Source organism: Chionomys nivalis, chromosome 23, assembly GCF_950005125.1.
Source record: "Chionomys nivalis chromosome 23, mChiNiv1.1, whole genome shotgun sequence".
In the NCBI taxonomy this organism is placed as follows: Eukaryota; Metazoa; Chordata; class Mammalia; order Rodentia; family Cricetidae; genus Chionomys; species Chionomys nivalis.
The window spans coordinates 3,107,611-3,131,241 of record NC_080108.1 but is presented as its reverse complement, the minus strand read 5'-3'; the positions used below and the strand labels follow the sequence as shown (position 1 = coordinate 3,131,241).

The 23,631-nt window shown below is 48.4% G+C and overlaps 1 protein-coding gene across 1 annotated transcript in view; it reads left to right on the top strand.

The window, feature by feature from the left end:
* Tenm4 (teneurin transmembrane protein 4) overlaps positions 1 to 23,631 on the top strand; it is a 664,092-nt gene that overhangs the window by 576,019 nt on the left and 64,442 nt on the right. Inside the window, 2 exon segments of the mRNA XM_057756666.1 lie at positions 2,784 to 2,930; positions 13,935 to 14,151. Of these exon segments, the coding sequence (XP_057612649.1) occupies positions 2,784 to 2,930; positions 13,935 to 14,151 (364 nt within the window).

Below are 23,631 nucleotides of genomic sequence, written 5' to 3'. Positions count from 1 at the left end.
GAATACATGGCAGCTGTCACTGTTCTCCCTGTCCTGAGGGCATCTACCTAAATACATAGCCCACAGACCAAGTCTACCTTGTCACAGATATTTTTTAATCAAGTTTATTAGAACACGTTGTGCTCATGACTCATGGATAGCCTGTGCCTGCTTTAGGACTACAATGCCAGAACCGAGTGATTATAACAGATACCTTATTATGTTGAGCCCTCCTAATTCCCCTATGTTATAATTAAGAATATTGGGGCTCAAAAAATTTAATAACATGGCCGGGTCCCCTGGCCACAGAGTCATAGAGCTGGCCTTTGGTGTGGTTTCTAAGCTCGTGCTCACAAAAGGTCCTTTCTGCATCTTATGAAATGCTGTATCACGGCAAAATAAAAGAGTATCCTAATATTTTTAAAGCTTCCACCTTCTTCCTCTAAGATTAACCCCAGGAGGAGTAGTTTAATTAAAAAGCAGTCCCTGGGTAGATGGACGAAAACTTGAGACGAACTGAAAGACAGGAGAGGCTCTGCTTGCTGAGATCACTCTGGGTGACCAATCATGGTAGCTTAGTCAGAACACAGACCAGTCATCCACATGTCACCCACTGCTCCTAGCACCCAGGTTTACACCTTTTCTTCTTGATCAGTTTTGAGGCTAACCTCCCACACATGCTCTATGTCTTCTACTAAGCCTTCTGTGTGATCCCCGCTGGATTCCCCACATGCAGCCAGTGTTTCTTCCTTGTGGAAAGGACGGTGGTTGCATTGATTGGTTGGTGTCTGCATCGACCATCTCAAGAGGAAGTGAACTTCCGGTTTTTGTTGGAATCAGAGTCAACTATCCAAAGCCCTTGAGCCATAATGGTATCTAATCTTTGCATGCTAATTTTAATATGCATTTTTTAAGTCCTTGAATTGCTAGTCTCAGGTTCTGACCTATCAGCTGCTCCCTGAGTGTTTATATGTGCCAGGTTTGTTGTCCTTTAAAAATAATGAGTCACAGAGCCCAGCGGACAGAGTGCTCACTCAGCGTTCATGAAACCTGGGCTTTCATCGCCACTGCTGCATGAGCAGACGTGGTGGTGCACACCTGTAATCCCAGCACTTGGGAGGCAGAATCGGGATGATCAGAAGTTCAGGGCCATCTGCAGCTGCATAGCAAGTGTGAAGTCAGTGTGGGCTATGTGAGACCCTGTCTTAAAAAGAAAGGGAGGGAGGGAAGGAAGGAGGGAGGGAGGAAAGGAAGGAGGGAGGGAGGAAAAAAAGAGAAAGAGAAAAAAATGAAAACAACAACCAATAGTGGTAATAGGTTCATTTTCCATGGTTTTGTGGTTTCATGGCAGAATGTTCAGTTCACAGCCAAATGGGCAGGTACTTGATGCTCATGACAGTAAACTAGTGTAACTCATTCCTTCCCTGGAGGCTGGAGCAAAGGAGAGGAAGTAGAGACTCCATGAACAGAATAGTTTGAGTTGATAGTACTCAGAGAAGAGAGCTGGCCATCATGAAAATAAGGACGCAAGAGAAAGAATAGAAATGAAAAGAATTCGGATGAAAGAATAGGAGCTAAAGTGAGCTATGAAACCTAATGTTTTCTTAAACATGAGTCTCTTCCTTTTTGAAATGTGTGTGTGTCTCTCTCACACACAAAAGCCTGTGGGACTCGACTCGTACATAACATGATGCAGGTGTGGAGGTCAGTGGACAATCTTTAGGAATGAGTTTTCTCTTTCTGCCTTAGGTTCCTAGACTCAAACTCAGGTCTTGCACGTCAATAGCTTTTACCTTCTGAGCCACAAACCAGGCTTGAAAGGGCAGTAATCAAAATCCTGCAAGCCTGCTTGACAATTACTAAAAGTCCCCACCTCATCATGGGTCAGAGCAGAAGTAATGGGCTCCAAGCAGTACCCTGTTCTTTTTATTAGGTCACCCACGTCTTCTCAGATGGCCATAGCTGTTCCTAATTCCCGCTATACAGTTCAGGTCTCCATCTAGGCACTTTGGTAGGATGCCTGCTTCTCAAGAATACAACTAGGTATTTTTCATCTCTGTGCCTGTAGCTAGCCCAAATAAGATGCTTAACAAGGGACGGGTGTGTAGATACACAGCTGAGCAGCTAGCACTGCTTGGATCTTCCTTTGTACTTGAGACCAGCAGGAGTTTGTCTATGTCATGACAGTCTCCTGGGCTCCCCTGGTATAAAGCCCTTTCCAAAGCATAGCGTAAACACAATGGTAATAGAAAGACCCAAGCCCTCATTCTCGAAGCAAAAACTATTGTCTAGGAGAAAAGGAGAGCCGATATGAAAAGCCTAAAGCCCACTAAAGTTGACCTAGTTACAAGAACTAGGGGGGAAAAGCACATCTCTAGGCCAAATGTTACAGAACACCTTCAATCCCAGCACCCAGGAGGCAGAGGCAGGGGAATCTCTGTGAGTTAAAGGCCAAGAGACAAGACGACCAAGTACAGGATTGAGGATGGGTGGAAGACCTCCCTAGTCAAGCTCTGGCAGGCTTGATCAACTGACTGCAGCTCCAAATCCTGAGACTTGTGTAATGGGGGGGAGGGAGGTGGAGATGCTGAGGGTTCCAGACCCCCTCTGTAAGAGTCCTTACTTCTCCGAGTCTCTGCTGTCTTCTCTGTAATGTAGAGAGTTGTTGTGGTACCTGCCTTCCCAGCTGCTGAGACGGACGGAAGTGAAAGCATCGTATAGGTAGCTGGTACAGCATAGTGCAGAGTGCAGGAGTAACAGTTGCCGTGGGGCCCCAGCCCTTGACTCCCTGCTTTGTCTTACAGAGGGCTGTCCTGGCTTGTGCAATGGAAATGGCAGATGTACCCTGGACCTGAATGGGTGGCACTGTGTCTGCCAGCTGGGCTGGAGAGGAGCCGGATGTGACACGTCCATGGAAACCGCCTGTGGGGACAGCAAAGACAACGATGGAGGTAGGGATCTGGCGTCCGTGGACCCCAGCCCGTTCCAGGGGTAGGAGACAGACAAGAGGGAACACTGCTGGGCTAGCAGAGAACCAGCACCCTAATCCACAGTGAGGGGACTTTGGGACACAGAAGACTGTGTGGGCGGCCTGAGGAATGGGTGCTATTGTTAGTATAGTTTGACTCATTTTAATGAGTGACTGTAAATGAAATTAGCTCGCATCTATTGGCCAATGGAGAGAAGGCAAGGAGAAGCATCCCCAGTTAGCCCTGTGGTGGAATGGTTACCTGGCCAGGGCCTGCAGAAGCAGCCCTCTTCCATATCCCATAAACTGTGAAGGATGTTCCTCCAGGGACGGGGGCTCGCTCACCTGGATTAAGGTGTCACCTCTGATTCTTAAGGTAACCCTCTCGGGAACACCAAGGCACTCTTTCCCCTCACTCTTTCTCTCATCTATATAAGTTTGTAATAACATCTGCCTTTGCTTTCTTCCCAAGTGTTGGGCAGCCAAAACCCAAGGGAAGAGGGGTTAGGCTTATGGAATATTAACTCACGGTGAAAACCCATTTTAATTAAAACTTGGATCTTAACCCCACCTGGGTACTGGGTGTCTCTGAACCTTACTCTCCCCAAATACAAAATGAGTTGTTGACAGAAGTTGCTTGTTCGTTTCCAGCTGCTCAGACCCAAAATAATCACACAAAACTGTATTAATTAAAACACTTTTTGGCCAATCACTTAAGCATATTGCTAGCTAGCTCTTATATCTTAAATTAACCAACCCATTTCTATTATTTTATATTTTACCATGAGGCTTATGATTTACATGTAAAGTTCCTGGGCATGTCTGTCTCCTCTGGCGGCTACATGGCTTCTCACTGACTTCCCCTTCTTTCTCCCAGCATTCAATTTAGGTTTCCCACCTAGCTCTACTCTGCCCTATCACAAGCCAAAGCAGCTTCTTTATTCATTAACCAATAAAAGCAACACATAGACAGAAGGACTTCCCACACCATGAGGCAGTTTGTCCATCAAGGTTATTCAAGTCTTTATATTAGCCATAAATTAGTTTCCATTTCTCTATGGTGTAAACTTGCATAATATCCTTCATAATATGCTCCACATTCCCATGTGGTAGAACCTGCTTCTACCAACTGCAGGGAGTTACTGAAAAAATAACGAAGACAGATACAAAAACAAAGAAAATTTCTCTTTCTGATGCTGGCAGTTGACACACTTAGGTGACTCTCTTTGATTTAAACTGAGAGACTTCCCCATGTTCTGCACAATGTTAGAAACTATAGAACTAGAAACTTGGCATCCTCTCTTCTGGAAATTTCCTGCCTACAGCGTTCTACAATATCAAACCCCATGAGGATCAAAAGGCCAAGTGTGTAATATTGTGGTCACTCTAATTCAACTTGCCACGTTGGCTCTGGAATCCTAGAAGCATTGCTTGAGAGCCTTGGTGTTTGTCTGGACTGCCCTAGAGCCATCCTTTCCCTTGCCCACATCCAGACAGCAGTCATGCAGATAACCCCAGACGACAGCAATGAGAAGAATTAGATGCAAGGTGCCCATAGGGTTGGGCCTTGATGACATCTGAGCAGAGATGTGTGTTTGCCTGGAATCCCATCATGTTGCTATGTCCTTTGATCTAGCTGAAACCTGGAGAGATCATACATTAATCAGAGTTGCCCAAACATGCAGCATCTCTTTTGGAGGACCATGTCTTACAGCAGGCACGGAGATGCGAAAGTCCTGTCCATCCTCCAGGAACTCGGAGGAAGGAGGAAGCACCAAGGTTGAGTGTTAATGGATTGTTCTAAGTGAAATTGCATGGTTATGTATTAGTTGTGGGGCTAGGAAAACATTTAACAGGAAGGTGATATCAGAGCAGGAAGGAGTTTTATGTGAGGGGAGGGGTGTTTTGTTCTCAAGAGATCATACAGAAAAAGGCAAAATGAGGAAGGGTATCGAGCCTCCTCGTCCTTCAAGTAAGAGAAAGAGCACTCTGACTCTGTCTGTGGGAAAGAGATCAGCTTCTGTTGTCCATACGATGCCCTCAGCATCCCGCTGCATCTTGCCTGTGTGGCTGCAAGGCCAGTGATAAACAGTAACATTCATGGAAAATTAGGAAAAAGGAGAGAAGCCATACTGGGAAATCATTCCCTTTCCCAAAGTCCAGGATCTTGGCCCAAGCTTTCACACAGCTGTGGAACAGCTGGACAACTAAAGAACTAAGGCTCTTTGTGATATTCAGAAAACATATAGTCGTACCCCACATAAAAGAGCACCAGAGTAGGCACCCTGGTTGCCATGCTTCAGAGACAGCCAACACTGAAATGCCCAGTTTTCCCAGAGAACCTGAGCCCACAGTAGCCCTGAACCCCATGTTATAGGAAACAATCCAGACCCTAGGGAAATGGAGCCTTTTCCAGTTTCTCCGAGCAATGAGCCAGCACAAAGCAAAAACAACAACCAGAAAATCCCCAATTGTGGGAGACCATACCTCATACATTGTTTGAGGCATATTATAGAGCAAAATGAGTTTGTACGTCCTCAGCGGCACACAAAAGCTGCACTGTGAGGGCCTTCATTTGCTCCCTGAATGATCGCTGAGCATTTGCACTGCGTCAGGCCCCAACTCCCGTGTCAGATTCAGAGAGAGGAAATGGAGGTTCCCGTGAGACCGTGGGTTCCTGCTGTCCCAGAAAAGCATCCGGTCGTTCAACTGATATTGTCAACCACCTCGGAGGGAAGTGAGTCATGGCTTCCCCAGGACGACCTCCCATAAGCCATCGCAACTGGAAACCCAGCCGTCTCACGAGGGCAAGCCTTGGGCATTTGGTTCTCCACTATGAAGCGAAACGATGCCTCACTTTGGTATACTGGCCTTTCTATCCATTGAGAGAGTCCGGAGGAAGCCCCAGAAGGTCCCGGATTTGTAAGGTGGTGTGGATGAAATAAACTGCAGATTCCAAAGGGACAGACATTACCCTCACTGGCTTTCTGTCTCTTGGCCTTGCACAAGCAGAGACAGTCTGGTAGAAGGAAAGGCAGGGTCACCATGCAGGGAGCACACACGTAGGCCATATTTAGCAATCCACAATTTTCCCTTCTGTCCAGCATCCCTGCTCTTGGGTCTTGTGGTTGGCAAGGCAGCACACTCTTTTCTTTTTTCTTTTCTTTTAAAATTTATTTATCAAAAATTTCCACCTCCTCCCATCCTCCCATTTCCCTCCCACTCCCCCGACTCTTCCTCCCCCTCCCTCTCCAGTCCTAAGAGAAGTCAGGGTGCCCTGCCCTGTGGGAAGTCCAAGGTCCTCCCCCCTCCATCCAGGTCTAGGAAAGTGAGCATCCAAACAGACTAGGCTCCCAAAAAGCTAGTATATGCAGTAGGATCAAAACCCAGTGTCATTATCATTGGCTTCTCAGTCCGCCCTCATTGTCAGCCACATTCAGAGAGTCCGGTCTGATCACCTGCTCCATCAGTCCCAGTCCAGCTGGCCTTGGTGAGCTCCCATTAGATCAGTCACATCGTCTTAGTGGGTGGACGCACCCCTCATGGTCTTGACTTCCTTGCTCATGTTCTCCCTCCTTCCGCTCTTCATATGGACCTTGGGCGCTCAGTCTAGCAGCACACTCTTTTCTGAGAGGATCTAAGGACCAGTGGGCATGGCCTGGTCTCCCTCAGGAAGCTCACAGTCATGCGGAAGAAAATTGTTATCTAAATAACTGAATCTCATGGAAGCAGAATGAGAGGAGCACCTCCATGCCAACCAAGGCAGGGGACACAGCACAAGGCCAGAAAGCAATTCGGGGTCAAGAGAAAGTGCTCCCTGAGCAGTCAAAATGACTTGCGGTCTTCGAGGAGATTAGCAGAGCTTAATGTTGAGCAGCAGGGCTAGAAGGAACTCCATGTCCTTCCTTCTCCTCCCCTGCATAATGCAGACAAGAAAACAGGAAACCAGAGAGAGAGAGAGAGAGAGAGGTGACATCATGTATCTCACGGTCACACAGACAGCCAATAGCTGGGCCCAGACTAGGATTCCAGGCTCTAGCTGAGATGCCCCATGTAGCGCTGTGCATCTAGAGCATGCCTCCTCCTCTCAGATATTCTCTTCCTCCTTGAAATGTGGGGAGTGTCTACCCAGGCCTGAAGACACTTTGAAATATGCCACGGAGCCTTCTAGAGCATGAGAGAACTCCAATATACAATTGATTTCCATCGGAACGCTACTCCCTGTGAAGTTTTAGACTACCTTTTTCACAGAAAGGTTTAATATATTTTGTATATATTGGTGGATTTTGACTGTTTTTTATTTTTTATTAAAATCCATAATCCAAGCTGTGTGCTGTGATTCCCACCAATAATTCTAACACTTGGGGGACCCTGGCAAGAGGATCACAAGCTCATGGGTTACCCAGTAAGATCTGGTCAAAAAAAAAAAAAAAAAAAAAAAAAAAAAAAACCTATCCCAAACATCAAACATTGCATATTCATAGAATAAAAGGTCCACCTCTGCCTGGTTTTCAAAGCTCCCCCAACAAACCTGTAGGCGGCAGAGCGATTTACATACAAGGACATGGAGTCTCAGAGAACTGGAAGAAGTTACCCAGCTGCACACAGCGGATCAGCGGGAGAGCTAGACTAGACAGGAGCCCTGTCTGTAAAGAAGATGCTGGAACAAAATCTCCACTGGAATTTAAACAGCCAGATCCCTTTAGATGACACTTCTCAAAGCAGCTTCAAGGTATCAAAACGTCTTCCATGGCTCGCGGCCCCACGAAAGACAATTGTGGATAGCAATACCGCAACTGACAGACGCAGCCCAGAAGGAGAAATTTCAAAAGAACTGCAAACAAAGAAAGCTCCCTGTCCTTCCACCACCCGCTCCACCCATCTCCGGCTGTGGGCATGGGACGCGCACACAAAGCCCTAGAATCTGGTCACCCTCCAGACGGTCTCTAAACCACATTTCTCGTGATAAGAGACAAGAGAGGAATTGACCTTTAAAAAATCTCGTGTTCCAAGGAGCAGATAAAGATTTCACAAGCCCTTTCGAAAGAAGGCATGGAATTCATTATAGCAAGTGACAAAAACTTCTCTGAGATGTGTGCAGAAAGGGGAGGTGTACCCTCCCCTCCTTCCCCAGGGGCTGCCCCAGGGGCTGCCCACAGCTTGCTGTAAGACCGTTCTATGGCCTGCAGTCTGCCCATATCTCTTTCCAGCCATGCTCTGGGTGTTCTGATCCCCCTCCCCGCTGTCCCATAGGGACAGGAACTGGCTTGCTTATTTCCGTGTCTCCCGTGCATAGCACAGCACCTTGCCTGTGTAAAGGAACACCTCACCGTGTAAAGGAACAAATACATGAATGATCCTGCGATGCTCAGCCCTCTCATGGGGAAGAAGGGGAGCTCAGGGGGTGGTGGAGATGCCCAGAGTGAGGGCCCACCTCAGTCCAGGGTGGGCTGTATCCTGGAAGAGAGAAAGCTTGTAGACAAGGATTGCTAAGAATAAGCGGCTTCCCCATGGCTGTCCCAGCTTTCCTTACACTGGTGGTTGTAAGTCTGGGACGAGTCCCTTACTCCCTGCTGGCTTACATCAGCCAACCTCATCTGGCTGTTGTCTTCAGACCTGTATGGTTTCTGTCATAGGCCCCAATAGGTTGGCCAAACCGATCCACCTGTTAAATGTGGGAGCCTCACAGATTCATTCATACATGCATATACATATATACACACATGTACACATGCATGTATACATACATACATTCATACACACTTATACACATGGATACACATAAACACATACATACACACGGATACACATATATGCACATGCATGCATATACACATACATATACACCTATATGAATACACACACGCTGTGGAGCAGACGTCCACAGTGTTACAGGCTGCCAATGCCAGTTCTGAACACAAAGGTTTTGCACAAATGCTGGGCTTATATAATGCATCTTTGAGAGTGAAGTTTGTGGGTTCCCCCCATTCATGTGTCTCATTTAAATGTGACGGTGGAGGAGTCACCCACATTTACTGCTCAGCAAATATTTGTCAAATGTACGAGGAGGAAACACCAGCTTAACAAGGTGCAGGCGGAATTTCTGGCCTGGCATCAATCACCAGGCAGCCAGTGGGCAATTCCTCAGTCCCGAGGTCTCTGGTGAGGGTGCGGTTTATGTGGTGTCTCCTTTCGAAAGGGTCCTGAGAGCTCCCATAACCTAATTTACATGTGTCACCATGGCTGGCTTTATCCAGTTCAGACCTCTGGGGTCACACTGCACCCAGAATCCTGCCTGGAATGTGTGCAGAGGAAGAGACCAGGGCTTCATCAAATGGCAGCTGGTTGCCAGGATACCAGGATACTCGCCGAAGGGAAGTGCCTGTCAGAAGCCACCAGTCACCGTCCCTGGCTGGGTCCTTACATGGGACCCTCTCTGAGTCTCACAGCGTCTCTGTGAAGTAGGCTTCACGGTGATCCATTTAACAGGTGGAGGAAAAGGCTCAGAGATTTTGCCGGGATGTGTATTTTCAGCAAATACATGATCCAGGCAGGTCATCATAGCACCCTACTGCCCACAAGATGGAGGAGAAATGGGGAACAGGGAGCCCTGGAAGGCAGAAACAAAGTGAAACTGAAGCCAGGGCAGCAGGCACAGAAGCCGCGGCACCACGCTGACAATGGCAGGGTGTGCTCATAGTGGGGCGTCGCTGCTGCCACCACACGGAAAACAGGAGCCCTCGGAGGCTAGATGTGGAGCAGGTGCCTGCTAGAGCAGAGCGGGTGGCACGGAGCTAGGCACCCGTGAGGGACAGAACTCACAGCAGAAAGGCCCTACCATAATCCTGCAAACCAGAGTGCTAACGCCAAGCTAGAAGATCCACCCAGAAAGCAGTCCTGCGTGAGTGGTACTCTGGCGTGGCAGGCAGCAGTCACCAGAAATCATGCTGGAGAGTTCACCAACCATGTGAGATCTCCAGCGAGACTTCTAGAACAGGCGGGAATGGCTGACTACAGGCTGGGGTTAACAACGATAGCATGCAAGAGGATGACTGCACACAAGAACGAAATGCAAGAGAGACTATACCATAAATAAACTTTTACATGGCTACAGAGATAGCTGATGCGTAAAACCATAAGGATGGAACAAGATACTACCCGGGGAGGGGGGGAAACGGCAGATTTGTAAAAGTCCCAAAGAGACTATCTACAGTCTCAAAATATGGTCATTTAAGTTAATGACCCAGGGGACCAATTAAATAGCAGACCAGACACAAATGAAGGGCAGATAAGGGAAGTAGAATGGAAGTCTGAGGAAATTTATCAGGATGGGGCACAGATAAAAAGGAAAGAAATGCAGAGGCCGAGAGGCGTGAAATAGGAGCTGGCCCCTTTAAACTTTTATTGGTATCCCGAAGAAAGGGCCAGAGAGAAATGAAGAAAGGAGCATTCTTGGTTTATAGGAGAACTTTCCAGAACATATGCAAGATCCAATCCTAAATAAAATGCCTAAGGAATGGCATATGGTTCACTGCAGAGCACGCATGCTGAGTCCTGGGTTTGGAGACAGTCAGGCTACAAAGGAAGCCTCGTACACGTACAGCCGATGTGGACGGATCCATGAGTCTAAAGAAGGAAGCATCTTTCTTTGTCTGTCATTATGCATGGCTAGAGAAACTGAGACTGGAGACATTAGGACTTGCACAGGGTCCCACAACTCCTGTGGCCATCTGGCTGGAGAGAAATTCTCTTATGCACTGAGCCTGGCATGGCAGGGCATCGTTTCAGTAGGGCCCCCAATTCCTATTCTCCATTTACAATTCCCGCGAGTCTCTCCGGGATGACTCAGAGAACTTTCCGTGTGTCAGAAAGAACTGAGTTCAGATCCCCCCCTCAACTTCTTTAGGAACTACCTCTACAGCCGTCAATTTTACCACGCCTAAGATGTGGTTCCGTCTCTGAACAGTGGCTCCTTCGCGGGATGGGTCAGCACTAAGGCCCTTAATCCTTATAAAGTGTTTAGCACAGTGCAGGGCCTGACATCCCTGTCATTTGCCCTCTCCACCAACCTAACACGGTGAGAAGCACCCTCACTCCCAGGTCACCTTCCTCAAGACTGGAGAGTAGGCACCCCTCCCAGGCGCCGCATGGCAGAGTGTTTACGGAGAGGTAAAAGACTGGCTTCCAGGGACTACTTTAGTGGTAAACAGGAGCAGGCAAGAGCTAATAAAATTTCAAATTAGCCATGACTTTTCACGGCCCTTCAATTGTGCCGGCTGATTTAATGGTCACCGTCCCCGCTCGCTGGGATTGAATAATGGAGCGTCTCTGCAGAGTTATGGATGCGGCCGCCGGAGTTGTCACGCTCACATCAATAGCAGAATGCAAATAACCCCCATCTTGGGCTGTAATTATGTGTTTAAGCAATGTCTGACGGGCGCAGCCAAAAAGGGTGCGATGAAACCCGCCTACGGCAGGAGAGGGTGGCTGCTTTGCTAGGCCATGGGACCCGGAAGCTAGAAGACAAGCTAAGGTTGCCACCCACAATAATACTGGGGTGAGGTACAGGGTGGTTCTACCAGGTAGATAGTCCTTCGTTTCAGTCAACCATGTTCTAGGTTCAGGATCTACCTTTATTAAGCACCTACTGTGTACCCAGTACTGGGTTAAATTTGGGGATGTAGCACTACATGGGTCATTGTTGAAAGGAAACTCAATGACCCTCTTATTGTCTGTGTGAAAACATGGGAAGCTGGCTAAATAAAGGCCTCAGTGTGTGAGGGGGCTTGTCACCAACCCAAACCCGGGCTTGATCCTTAGGACTGAAACAGTGGAAGGAAAGACTCCCAAGGTTGTCCCCTTAGCTCCACATGCACACTGTGGCCCATGCTTACACACACACACACACACACACACACACACACACACCTGAAGAAACTGTAGTAATTTTTAAAAGTGAGAAAAATGTAGGAATCTGAGACCAGATAGTTTAACTGACTTGCCTAAGGGCACACAGTGGGAAGAGTCACAGCTGATCCCGTGCTCTAGCTCTGGAATCCAGACTCTGTCACTGTGCTCCATGCCAGGATGCCACGGGCACTTGGGTACTGTACAGAAAATGGGGGAAAATGGAAAAAACAACAACAAATGGAATATTGCCAGGGATGGTTGTCCCTAATTTACTTAAGAGGGCATGAGAAACTGGGATTGAGGTCGACCAAGAGGCTTGGCCATTTACCTAAAGTTCCCCAAGTACTTTTCATTCAGACGTTGAACACACCATAGAAGGTAGGCCTGAAGTGACTCAGCCAGTGAGAACGAGAGAACCGGAGGATAGTCGGCGGGTGGGGGGGGGGTATGCCGTGCCCTACAGGTGCAGAGTCTACACCATAAATCCTAGGGAAACGGAGGTGAGCTGGCTGTGCTAGCATTTCTCGGGTATTGTTGGTGAGAACATGGTATTCGGAGAGATCGGACTCGCCCAATTGTCTGGGGTCAGTCTTTTTTTTTTTTTTTTTTTGGTTTTTCGAGACAGGGTTTCTCTGTGGTTTTGGAGCCTGTCCTGGTACTAGCTCTTGTAGACCAGGCTGGTCTCGAACTCACAGAGATCCGCCTGCCTCTGCCTCCCAAGTGCTGGGATTAAAGGCGTGCGCCACCACCGCCCGGCTTGGGGTCAGTCTTACAGACAGGGCTGGGACATGAGCTTCAGGCTCCGTGGCTCACGATCCTACCATCATAGCAACTGCTGAATACGGTTGATTGAAGAGATCATGTCCTGGCTTTTACAGATTAATCTCGTGTTATCTGCCGCGTCATTTGTTGACTGTTTATTTGGTTTGTTGTTGTTGTTTATTTAATAGCCATTTCAAAGTGCATCTGCTGAGTGCTAAGGGTACAGCAGAGATAACCAAAGCACCCCTGGGACCAGGATGGTTGGAAAGTTTTCCAGTCTCACACAGCTCAGAAGCTGTCAAGCCAGGATCTAAACCCAGGCAGTACACAGGTCACCTCTGCTTGTAACATCCAAGATGTGATTCTGGGGTCATCCTAGCCCATCTTCTGATCTCTGGAGCAGTTACTCATCCTAAATTGTTAGTTGGGAACTATAAAAGTGTCTTACAGTAATAAAGCCCGAACTGTGTAGCCTATGCTAATCTCTTTCTTTGCATTTGGGAAGTAGCGTGAGCTGTAATAGTTTAGGGGTTCTGAAGCTACCCATCCATGTGGTCAAGACAACTCCCCGCAAGTCACAACTCACAGAAGGCAGATCCGGGCCTCTGCAGGGCTGAGGGCTATGCCCCAGGTCACTGATCCCACAGCTGAGGAAGCTGCCACAGTTACAGGGCCTGACCATCCTTTCTTCTTCCTCACACCAGAGTCAGGGAATCAACAGGTTTTAGATTTTACCCTGTAGGTCCCTCAAAAACAACTGTGCGTTCTCCATCAGTGCCGTTCTCACCTAAGCTGCTCCATTTCTTGTCTGTGCAACCTCAGCACCCCGCCCTTCCATCTGTGAGTTTTAGCAGCGTGCCTTGGATGAAATCACCCTCTATTGCAAGCCTTTGGGGAAACCTATGCCATGAGGGCAAATTTCCAGGTTACTAACATGGACTAAATGGTCCAGCACAGCTTCCCCCAACCCACACTGCAGCCTCATCCTTACTATTTCCCCCCTAAACACCGGCATTTTGGCTTAGCATCTCTGATGGCCATGCATTCTCTCTCCTATGAGCTTTCTCCTAAACCCTTGCTGCTGTCTCCTTAGAAGAGGACAAACAGTGTACACACCATATGCCTACCTAGCTGTAGCACCTATGAGACAGAAAGTCTGGGGCCAGAGGTATCTGAAGCACCAAGATCTTCTTCAGCTCCAAAAAGCCCTGGGTTCTGTCTGCGTCTGAAGTTTGCCAATGAGGGACAGATAGGCAAACACGGCTGATTGAACGTAGCTATATAATGTTCTGCACATGCTCTGTCGCCCCTGCAGACGGCTTGGTGGACTGCATGGACCCCGACTGCTGCCTCCAGCCCCTCTGTCACGTCAACCCGCTATGCCTGGGCTCCCCCGATCCTCTGGACATTATCCAAGAGACCCAGGCCCCCATACCCCAGCAGAACCTGCAATCCTTCTACGACCGCGTCAAGTTCCTCGTGGGCAGGGACAGCACACACGTCATCCCCGGGGAGAACCCCTTTGACGGAGGGTAAGTCCGTGGGGCTCAGCCCCAGCAGCAGCTCTTGCAGGGAGACTGATGTCTGGTGTGAGGAGGCTGAGAGGGTGGGTGGGCCAGAGGCTCAAACGTGTTTGCAAGAGAGGCAAAGACGCAGCCTCCAGCACTCCCGCCGACAACACTGCTGCCCAAGGGCTTTCGAGCAAAGCTGCACCTTTCCCACTGAGTGACAGATGGGGTGAGTGAAAATCAAAGGTCTGAGGGGAATATTGGATCAATACCCACTTTGCAGTCAGCTCTTTCTGATCCCATGGTCTGAGCTGAAGGGCTTTGACATTATTTGCCCTCAGAGCTGATAGAAGGCTTTACTAACCTGGAGGCAGAGGCCATTGCTGTCTCCTAGGCCACAAGTCCATTCGGTCTTCCCCAGACCACACGTCCACACATTCTTCCCCAGGCCACGTGTCCACACATTCTTCCCCAGGCCATGTGTCCACACATTCTTCCTCAGGCCACGTGACCACACATTCTTCCCCAGGCCACGTGTCCACACATTCTTCCCCAGGTCATGTGTCCACGCATCTTCCCAGGCCACGTGTCCATGCAGTCTTCCCCCAGATCACGTGTCCACGCATCTTCCCAGGCCACGTACTCACACATTCTTCCTTTAATAGTTGTGTCACCCACGGAACGTCTGTGTCAGGACAGTGCTAGGGAGACAACGATGAGTAGGATATACTGTCTGCCTATTGGTTACTTACTGTCAACTGGGCTATAAAATGAATATAGTTATGATGTACTTGGCCAAAAATGTGTGGCAAGGGTCCTAAGGGATACAGAGGAGGTGTGCTCGGGATGAGTAGGGGAAACAAGACTTTTTCTTTTTTTTTTTTTTTTTTTTGACAGGGTTTCTCTAGCCAATCTAGAGTAGATTGGCCTCGAACTCACAGAGATCCACCTGCCTCTGCCTTCTGCATCCCGAGATTAAAGGTACACACCACCACTGCCTGATGAGAAACAAGTCTTAAAGATGAGAGACAGCCAGGCCGGTGAAAGAGGGGAGGTTCAGAGGAGGAAGAAGAGTTCACACAAAAGCGGGAGGTATGGCAGGATCTGGGAGCCAGCAAAAGATGGCCCCGTGTTCTCCGCTCTGGTCAGGACATTAAACCAGCACAGTTTCCAGAAGTAAAGATAATCATTTATCTGGAATGTCTTCTAATACAGTAATGCTTCATGCATGCTGAACTCTGAGTCAACACGGTGAATCCTGCAGTCACTGAAAATGACTTCTGTGCCAAAGGGTCCCTACCCTAAATGATGAGAAGTGATGAGACCGTGGGAATGAGGAACCAACGGGGCTTGGCTAGAGACGGGTGTGAGACTGAAGGGGTCTCCTGTCTGTGAATGCTGGGGTTAGAGTGGTGACATCACCAGGATGAGGATCTAAAAGCAAGACCAGGGGGTAGGAGAAAAGTGGTGGCCTCACCTTGAGCAGAGAAAGGGTAAAGAAAAGATACAACATAGTCACACATCCAGGAGGAAGTGTCTGCCGGCTCTCTGAAGTCATTCTTGAGCTGAGAAAGGGTAAGGTAAAGATACAATAGAGTCACACAGCAAGGAGGAAGTATGAAATGTTAAACTCCAAGCTCAGTGGAAGCACCCTGTCTGGAAGAATAAAGTGGAGAGCATCAAAGACCGAACCTCATCCCCAGCGTCATGTGCACACGTGTACACCACTCAGGCGGATACATTAGCGGGCGCAGTCTTAAACATACCCCAGAGCAGGTACAGCGGCTTTTCCGTGTGCACATGTCCAGTCACATGCTAGAGCAAGGAACAGCAAGAGTGGGGGGGGGGTGACATTTCTTGGCCAGAACTGCTGCTTTTGTTCCTAGGCAGGAAGCTGCTGCTATCTTATTCAATTGTGCGATTTTGTATGTAGGCTTGTAGGTCTTCCCCCGGCGTGAGTTCTTTTAATCAACTGCAGATATAAATAATATTCCTACTAAGGAAAATGGTGCTTGTTCAGCCTTTCATGACCGGCCCATATGGCATCTGATTAGAGCTACGGTTTGTCAGTTGCCTGTAGCTGTTCTGTTAGGGAGAACCACATTCATGCCAGGCTGCTCCATGCCAGCAGGAATATGTCCCCCGGGTGTCCTCCTCGGGACGTGCTGAGCCTGCTGCTTAAGTACTACGAGATGCTGTGGGACCTGCCCTGGGTTCTTGGCACGGTCTGCATGGACTTGAGAAGCCTGTGCTAGGGGAAGAGCCAAAGCTAAGGCCCACTTCAGCTCCTGGCTTTGCCACCCCTGTGTGCATGGCTCTGATGAGGGGCTCGATAAAATGAGAGTCATGCCAGCAGCTGCCGCCCCTCAAATCTGTGTTCTCCAGGCCAATCCTGCATCTCACTCATTAGAACTCAGTAGTTGCTCAAGGAATGTGTGTGCACATAAATTGCCTTGAAGAATGAGAAATGCAGAGGGAAAAGGAAGAGGAGAGGGAAGGGGGGCAGATAGACACATTTTACTTGGTTTTAGACAGAGGATTCAGGGTCCAGCAGGGTTCAGCCATCTGCTAGACAGCACACTGGAGGTGAGGAGCAGAAGCCAGAGAAGACAGCTCCCACGTCCTTGCTTACACATCTGTTGCCTTCAGTTAAATTACGGACACTTGGAATGCAGTGACTATTTATCTGTGCGAACCCGTGACACGTCAATAAGGGCCTGGAAGATGGTATTTGTTTTACGGATGAGTCGATAATAGAAGGTTCCAAAATGTTAGTGTGAAATCCCCCTCCTGGCCTTCACCTGAACCAGTAGGCCCCTGCTCCTGGCTGATCTAGATTCAGAAAAAATAGCCATCCATCACCACGGGTCCCCAAACATCCCTCTGTCAAATAAGCCTGGCGACTAGTCAGAAACACTGTGTCAGGTGTCAGGTGCCTACTCCATGGCTTCAAATGGGCCTAGAGGTAAAAACCCTTCCTTGTGCAATTGGGATGAAGTAGACTCAGTTTCCCGGCTGAAACAGTAGCGTGGGGCGGGGTTGGGGGTCATGCTGTCAAAGGTTCAGTCTGCCAGATACCGGGTGAGTGACGTGTGTGTCAGAGGGCGGCTTGGAGATTTAAAGGGAAAGAAGTACACAAAGCTCAACCTGGGGCGCCCAGAAACACCTCGGAAAATTACCAATACCTAACGGCGCCTGAGGATGGGGGTGATGGCGTTAGGAGCTGCCAGCTCCACTTCCTTAATGGGAAGCAAAGCTTGAGTAACAACTGCTCCCCAGAAACATCCAGCCCCCTGCGGGGAGAGATGGGTTTAGGTGGCTGGATCACTGTTAGAGGATAAGAAAAGGCTGTGCTCTGCCAGCCAGCTGACACTGGGATCCTTGTTAGTGAGGAATGCAGTGCACTTCTCCAGGGTGCAGCTGGTGGACAGACAGGCCTGCGTAGGGCCCACGTGTAACAGTAACAAAGCCTGTGCCCAACCCACATCCCGGCAACCTGTATGCTGTGCCCCGAGTTGCACTGTTTGACTAGGATTCCGCTCCACAGCTTCCAAGGTGCAGACTGTCACCCCACAGCCTCTCTGAGTCCAGTAAGGACAGCAGGGTAACTCCTTCTCTCTGTAGAATCACGGCCATATGCCAGACCCAGGGAGACTCAGATTGAGGGTTCCAGGCTACTGCTTGGAACCGGCTGGACCCCTGAGACATGGAAATAAACAAGCCACTCTCGTCGTAAGGCCTCTCCTCAGCATCCATCCATGTCTGGGATGAAGAAGCAAGAGAGTCCTCGAAGAGATACATAAGATAGGCAGAGCATTCGCGGGCCAAAAGGCATGGAATAGGGAGGGGCAGGCCACAGCTCCTCAGGGAGGGAGTGGTGGTTCAGAGCTGAGGTGGAAGAACTTCAGAGAAGGGAGAACAGGGAAGGTCTCTCCGTCTCCTGTTGAAGTTAGTCAGCTTTGTATCAACCGACACCGAAGAGAATGCCTTAAAGGGTATGGTAGAAGGATGTCCAACCGTCCAGAGAAGAAAGAACACAGGACATAGACTGTGCAGCTTGGAGTCAGACAGGCAAGGAAGGGTCAGCAGCTTGGGCATCTCCTGGAAACACTCAAGAGAGAGCAGTTTCCTCTTCTGGCCATGCAGATGTCTGAGCAGCACCAAGAAGGTTGAGAAGCTGGATGTAGGGCAGATATCACTTCCATGAGCAGTTACTGGTTACAAGGGGATGCGCCGGCAGAATAACCACCCAACGCTATTTGAATAGAGGCTGAGAATACAATCAAGAACCCTGTCTAGGTCTGAGACATGGTATGACTTTGACAAGCCTTGGCGGTTGTCAGCTCACTCACTCAGCAGATAGGTGGACGGGGGTGGGTGGGTAGGACACAACATGGACAGGGTGGCAGGACAGGGTGTGGACAGAGGGTGACAGGACACAGCGTGGACGGGAAGTGACAGGACACGGTGTGGATGAGGGTGACAGGACATGGCGTGGACAGGGATGGCAGAACACAGCATGGATGGGGAGTGACAGGACACTGTGTGGACAGGGGGTGATAGGACACGGCGTGGATGGGGGGTGATAGGACACGGCGTGGATGGGGGTGACAGGACACGGCGTGGATGGGGGTGACAGGACACGGCGTGGATGGGAGTAACAGGACACGGCGTGGATGGGGGTGATAGGACACGGCGTGGATGGGGGTGACAGGACACAGCGTGGATGGGGGGAAACCTCACATGTAAGGGGTGTAAGCGAGAGCATATAAATGTGTGAGCCTGTGTGTACATGAAAACATGTGGACGTGAGAGGGTATGTGAAACGTGTGTGCATGCATGTATGTGTGTGTGAGTGTGAGTGTGGATGTGTGTGTGTGTGAGTGTGGATGTGTGTGTGCTGTAGAGAAGTTGTGTTGCTTCCTGTGGGTTTCAGTTGCACAAGATTAGAAATGCATGGTAGATTGAGAAACCAACATGGAGAAGAGTATGGGTTTCCAGGGTAACCAGAAAATAGAGAATTTTAGCGGCGCTGGAAGATAATCACGGTGACATTCTTCAGGAGGCATGTTCCAACATTTGAAATCAAGATGGCAGTCAAGTAAATGAGTAAATGAGGATGGTAAGCGTGGGGATCCTGTGGGAGAAGGACATGCATGGTAGATGCAGACCAGAAAGGGGGCGTCAGGGCAGGGACCCAGAAAGTTCCACAAACCGACTTAAAGCATTGTGTTTGACTCATGACTCAAAGCCAGCTCTAAACAGAGGGGAAGTAACCATCACACTTCCTAAGCCTTCAGAATTTCTTTTATACCCTCAAGCAGAGCCCAAAGTTTTCAGAAATTTTAAATATGGGAGTCTAAAGAAGGAAAAGGTAATGGGAAAAAAGAAATGGTCACACGTGTGGTATCCTTTCGACCAGTCCACTGCCAAGCACGGACGACACCCAAGTGTGGGTGCCCCGAGTTACAGATGGACATCCCATGCTCCCCATCCCATGCTCCTGCCCTCACCTCCGGCCCAGGCCTCAGACAGCCACCAAGATCCTCCAAGAGGCTGAGCCGTAGGAATCTCCTAATGAACTCAGATAAACACCAACTTCCTGACAGCTGGGCTCTGAGTGAATTTATTATTGAATTACACTCCTGATCCTTCAAAACAACCTGAGCTGACAGGCTACCCCATCAGTTACCAAAGGGCGGGGGGAGGGAAGAAAGACAATGACAAACTACCTACTGGAAGATGGAGAAAGATAAAGCTCCCGCTTCCTCCCAAACGTCAGCCGTAATATATTATTCATGTTGGTTTTTAAAACTCCCTCCCCACATCAAAATGAATGTTTATGATGATAAAGCAACAGGATGGATTCCATCGAGGATGCAGGCAGCAGCGTCTCACATCATCCTAATGAGCAGCTAACAACTCCTCCTCGGCCACTTGATCAGCCCTTCATTGATTTCAAAAGGAATTACCATCTCTGTTTGCCTTGCAGTTTCAGCGGGTTCCTCCTTGTCCATCACAGGAAGCATTAGCAGAGGAGGCCGTGGTGATGCAGAGACGACTTAGTGCACAGGGAGAGGGGACCTAGATCAAGTTCTTGGGCGGTTGAGACTGGTGACCTTGGACAAAGGAGACGCGCTCTTCTCTGTACTGTGGGGTTCTGTGAGATAAAATACCCAGAAGCCCGGCTGCTATAGTGTGCTCTGTGCCAGGCCTTGCTAGGAATACTGTCTATAAGCAGTGATGTGCTTAAGTCTCCACCTCCAACTCCCAAACCATACTGCAGAGGGAGTCTGTTGGTGGCCCTTGTCTTAGAACCTGAAAACCCGAGGCACAGAGAAACTGAATCAGGGGGTTAAGGTCATAGGCTTGTGAATGGTAGGGGAGTCTGTTCTGTGCTGAATCTGGTGCGTTCCAAGTTCAGCGTCTCCAGTTCAGAAATCTCTACAGTGTGGCGGCGCAAATGAATGTAGACAGATTATATAGATATATACAGCTTTAATAAGGAAATAAACTTACAGGACCACAGGTTCCCGCGGTGTACCGGAAAAGCGGAGCAAAAGAAAAGGCTGCTGGGCTCACGCCCGGCAGATTTATCCGTAAACATTAGCCCGAGGCGAACACGCCCCCATTGGGTGGGGCTATGTCCCTACATCTCCCCCTTTTGTCTAAATAAGATAGAACCAAACCAAATACAACTATATACAATAATAACAAATAATAAATATAACAAACAATATTGAGAACAAAACTTTTGTTAAACATTTTATCTCAAGGAGTCTAAATAACATAGAGAGTAACTACAATTATATAATCTTTAACTCCGTCAAAGATCTGAGAAGGGAATAAATATTACTTAACAATCGAGAGATATCTAAAATGTGTAACAATTGACAGAGACAACTGACTACCTGGGCAATCACCCAAAGTCTCGTTTGTAATGTTGAGTCAACCAACTTTGGCTAAGGCCTAACATAACTGGCATACCATTATTAAAGGCAAGGAACTTTTTTAGGATTATCCTACCCTGTCTTGGCAAGATAAGACAATCCTGTTTTATCCACTTAGGGATATTTTGTATCTTTGTCAGAAGTTGAGGTATGGGCTTTTTTTAACCCAAAGGCCAGTTCTGCCAAGAAGACAAGCTCCCAGTGGAGTGTCTTTGGTGCTCAACGTTCTCTCGGGAGTAGAGTGGTGTTGTCAGGAGTAATTGTGTCTCTTTGGCATAGAAATTTTAGGTTAGATTAAAGGCCATTTTCTACAGCTCTTTGAAGAGGCTGAAGATCATACTATCAATACTAAATATAATCTCTATGTAACTAAAAGACCTGATAAACTTAAAAATAAATATGACAAACATATAATTCTCAATACCTATCTAACTTTGAAGACTAAAAGAATAAACAACTGTGTAATATATGAAGACAATGATCTTCAACTGTAAACAATGTCATAGTATCAGAGGTAGAAATGTACAATGTAATATGGTAGATGTATCAATACAATATGGACAAAGTTATAAGCATACTCATACAAAAATAGAGGTAGGAACACTCATATTTAATATTTAACATATCAATATACAAGAAACAGTACCAGTACAATTTTTTATAGACAGTAATTCACAAATACCAATCATCCCAAAAAACCAGTTACCCCCTTCTTCTTTGTCCCTACACTACAGCAAGATGCTGTTACACTCGACATCTCCAGCTGGCTCTAACCGGCTCGCGGATGACACACAGCATAGCACAACACACCAAGAGGCTTCACGCTACAGAGCACCGGCTCAGAGCAGCCTGGCCTGGGCCTGAAGCCCAGCTGCCTTTAAAAGCAGTATGACTGTAGACACATTGCTCACAGACTGTGGATAAATTGCGGCTGGTACTGGAAAAATCCCATTCAGTCAGCGGGAGCTCACAGAAGACAGTGTAAGGGTTTGTACAAGTCAGGCATATAAATCCACTTAAAGTGCCTTATGCGGCGTGTTGATTTCCATAACCAGTAGCAGCACGGAGAAGCAAACACGGGAAGGCAGGCGACGCACACAGTTAGTATTTGCTACCTAGATCCCTAATGATTTTTCCCATGCCCTGAATACCAGCTATTTCCTTTGAAATAACTGAAAAGGAAAAAGGAAGTTGCAGATTCTCTCCCTGCACTGAACATTTCCTTCATCTGTTTGTAGACTATGTCTCACACAGTAAACCTAACACCTAGCACATTCCTGGCATTTTGAGTCTTTCAAACAAGGGGTACAAGCAAAAGCCAAGTGACCTGTCGAGGGGCAGGGATCCCCACCGTGGGAAGAAGCTCCTGTGCTTTCAGCCTGGGGTCCCTAAACACATCCCCATCAAGGTCAAGTGGCCCCAGGTTCTCCAACACCACCCTCGCCTTCAGCAAGAGAAGCAGCTCACCTCTTGATTCCGTAAAGTTTTAAGAGCTTATGCCATGCCACGCCTTCGAATTCTAAGAGAGCCTCTTGGAAGATGTTTCCCTTGTCCTACTGAAAATGAGCATCAGCCAGGCTCAGCGCTGGGAACAGAGTGTGCGGGAAACATGGCTGATCCCATCTATGTGGAATTTAGCCCACTTTGGAAATAAGATCATCTTAATCTCATGACTCATTTTCTACAGAAGTAGCCCAGAGGGACAGGAAAGGTGGCCTCTGCTTGGTCAATGTTCTGACTGAGTCTGAAAGATGAGCGGGCAGCTTTCCAGGGAGCAGGGTCAGCGAAGGACAGGGAGGACAGCTCAGAGGCAGGGGTGAGCACTGTCAGGAGCCCAGGAAGATTCTGAAATTCTCTGTTCCGAAGGTCACTTGAACCGGGTCGCCTAGCACCAGGTAAAAATTACTAAAAACTCTTTAGGAAAACAAAATCTCTAACTCCTAAACACATGTTGAATACTGTTTTACACCAGATTGGGGGGGAGCGGGACTTCAGGGCACTTAGCCACTGAAAGGATGGGGGTTCAGAGGTGCATGGCTCTCCAGAGTCAGCCAGTTACCAGATCAGAACAGAACAAGAAGCCGTGACTGCCCGACCATAGTTCTTTCTTCTCTTTTCCCTTGAGTGACAGTCAAGGCTGCTTTTTTTATTCTGTTTGATGGAGGACTGGGTAACAATCCATCTGTTGTGTCTCAGGCAGATTCTTCTCTCAGTCCCAAGCCTGGCCTCTGGCCTCACGAAGCAATCGGGCAGATCTCATTGCCACCAGCAAGGGCACCTTGTTCAGGCTCTGAGTGTATAGCTGGGCTAATGCCAGTATTGTGACTCCAGCCCTGCTGGCCTGGCAGGAGCACTCCTCCTGGCAGGGTTCACCCAGCCTAATTGCTTGTTTTGTGTCCCAGCTGCCTGGCATATGCTAATTCCATGTGTCGACACTCTGATAACAGGGACAAACACACTAGGGCATTTCAAAATGGCTTTTGTGAGTGCTAGCAAGTCACCAGGACCTGGGATTCTTAGACCTCAGTAACTCTAGGACCAAGCACAGTGCCTG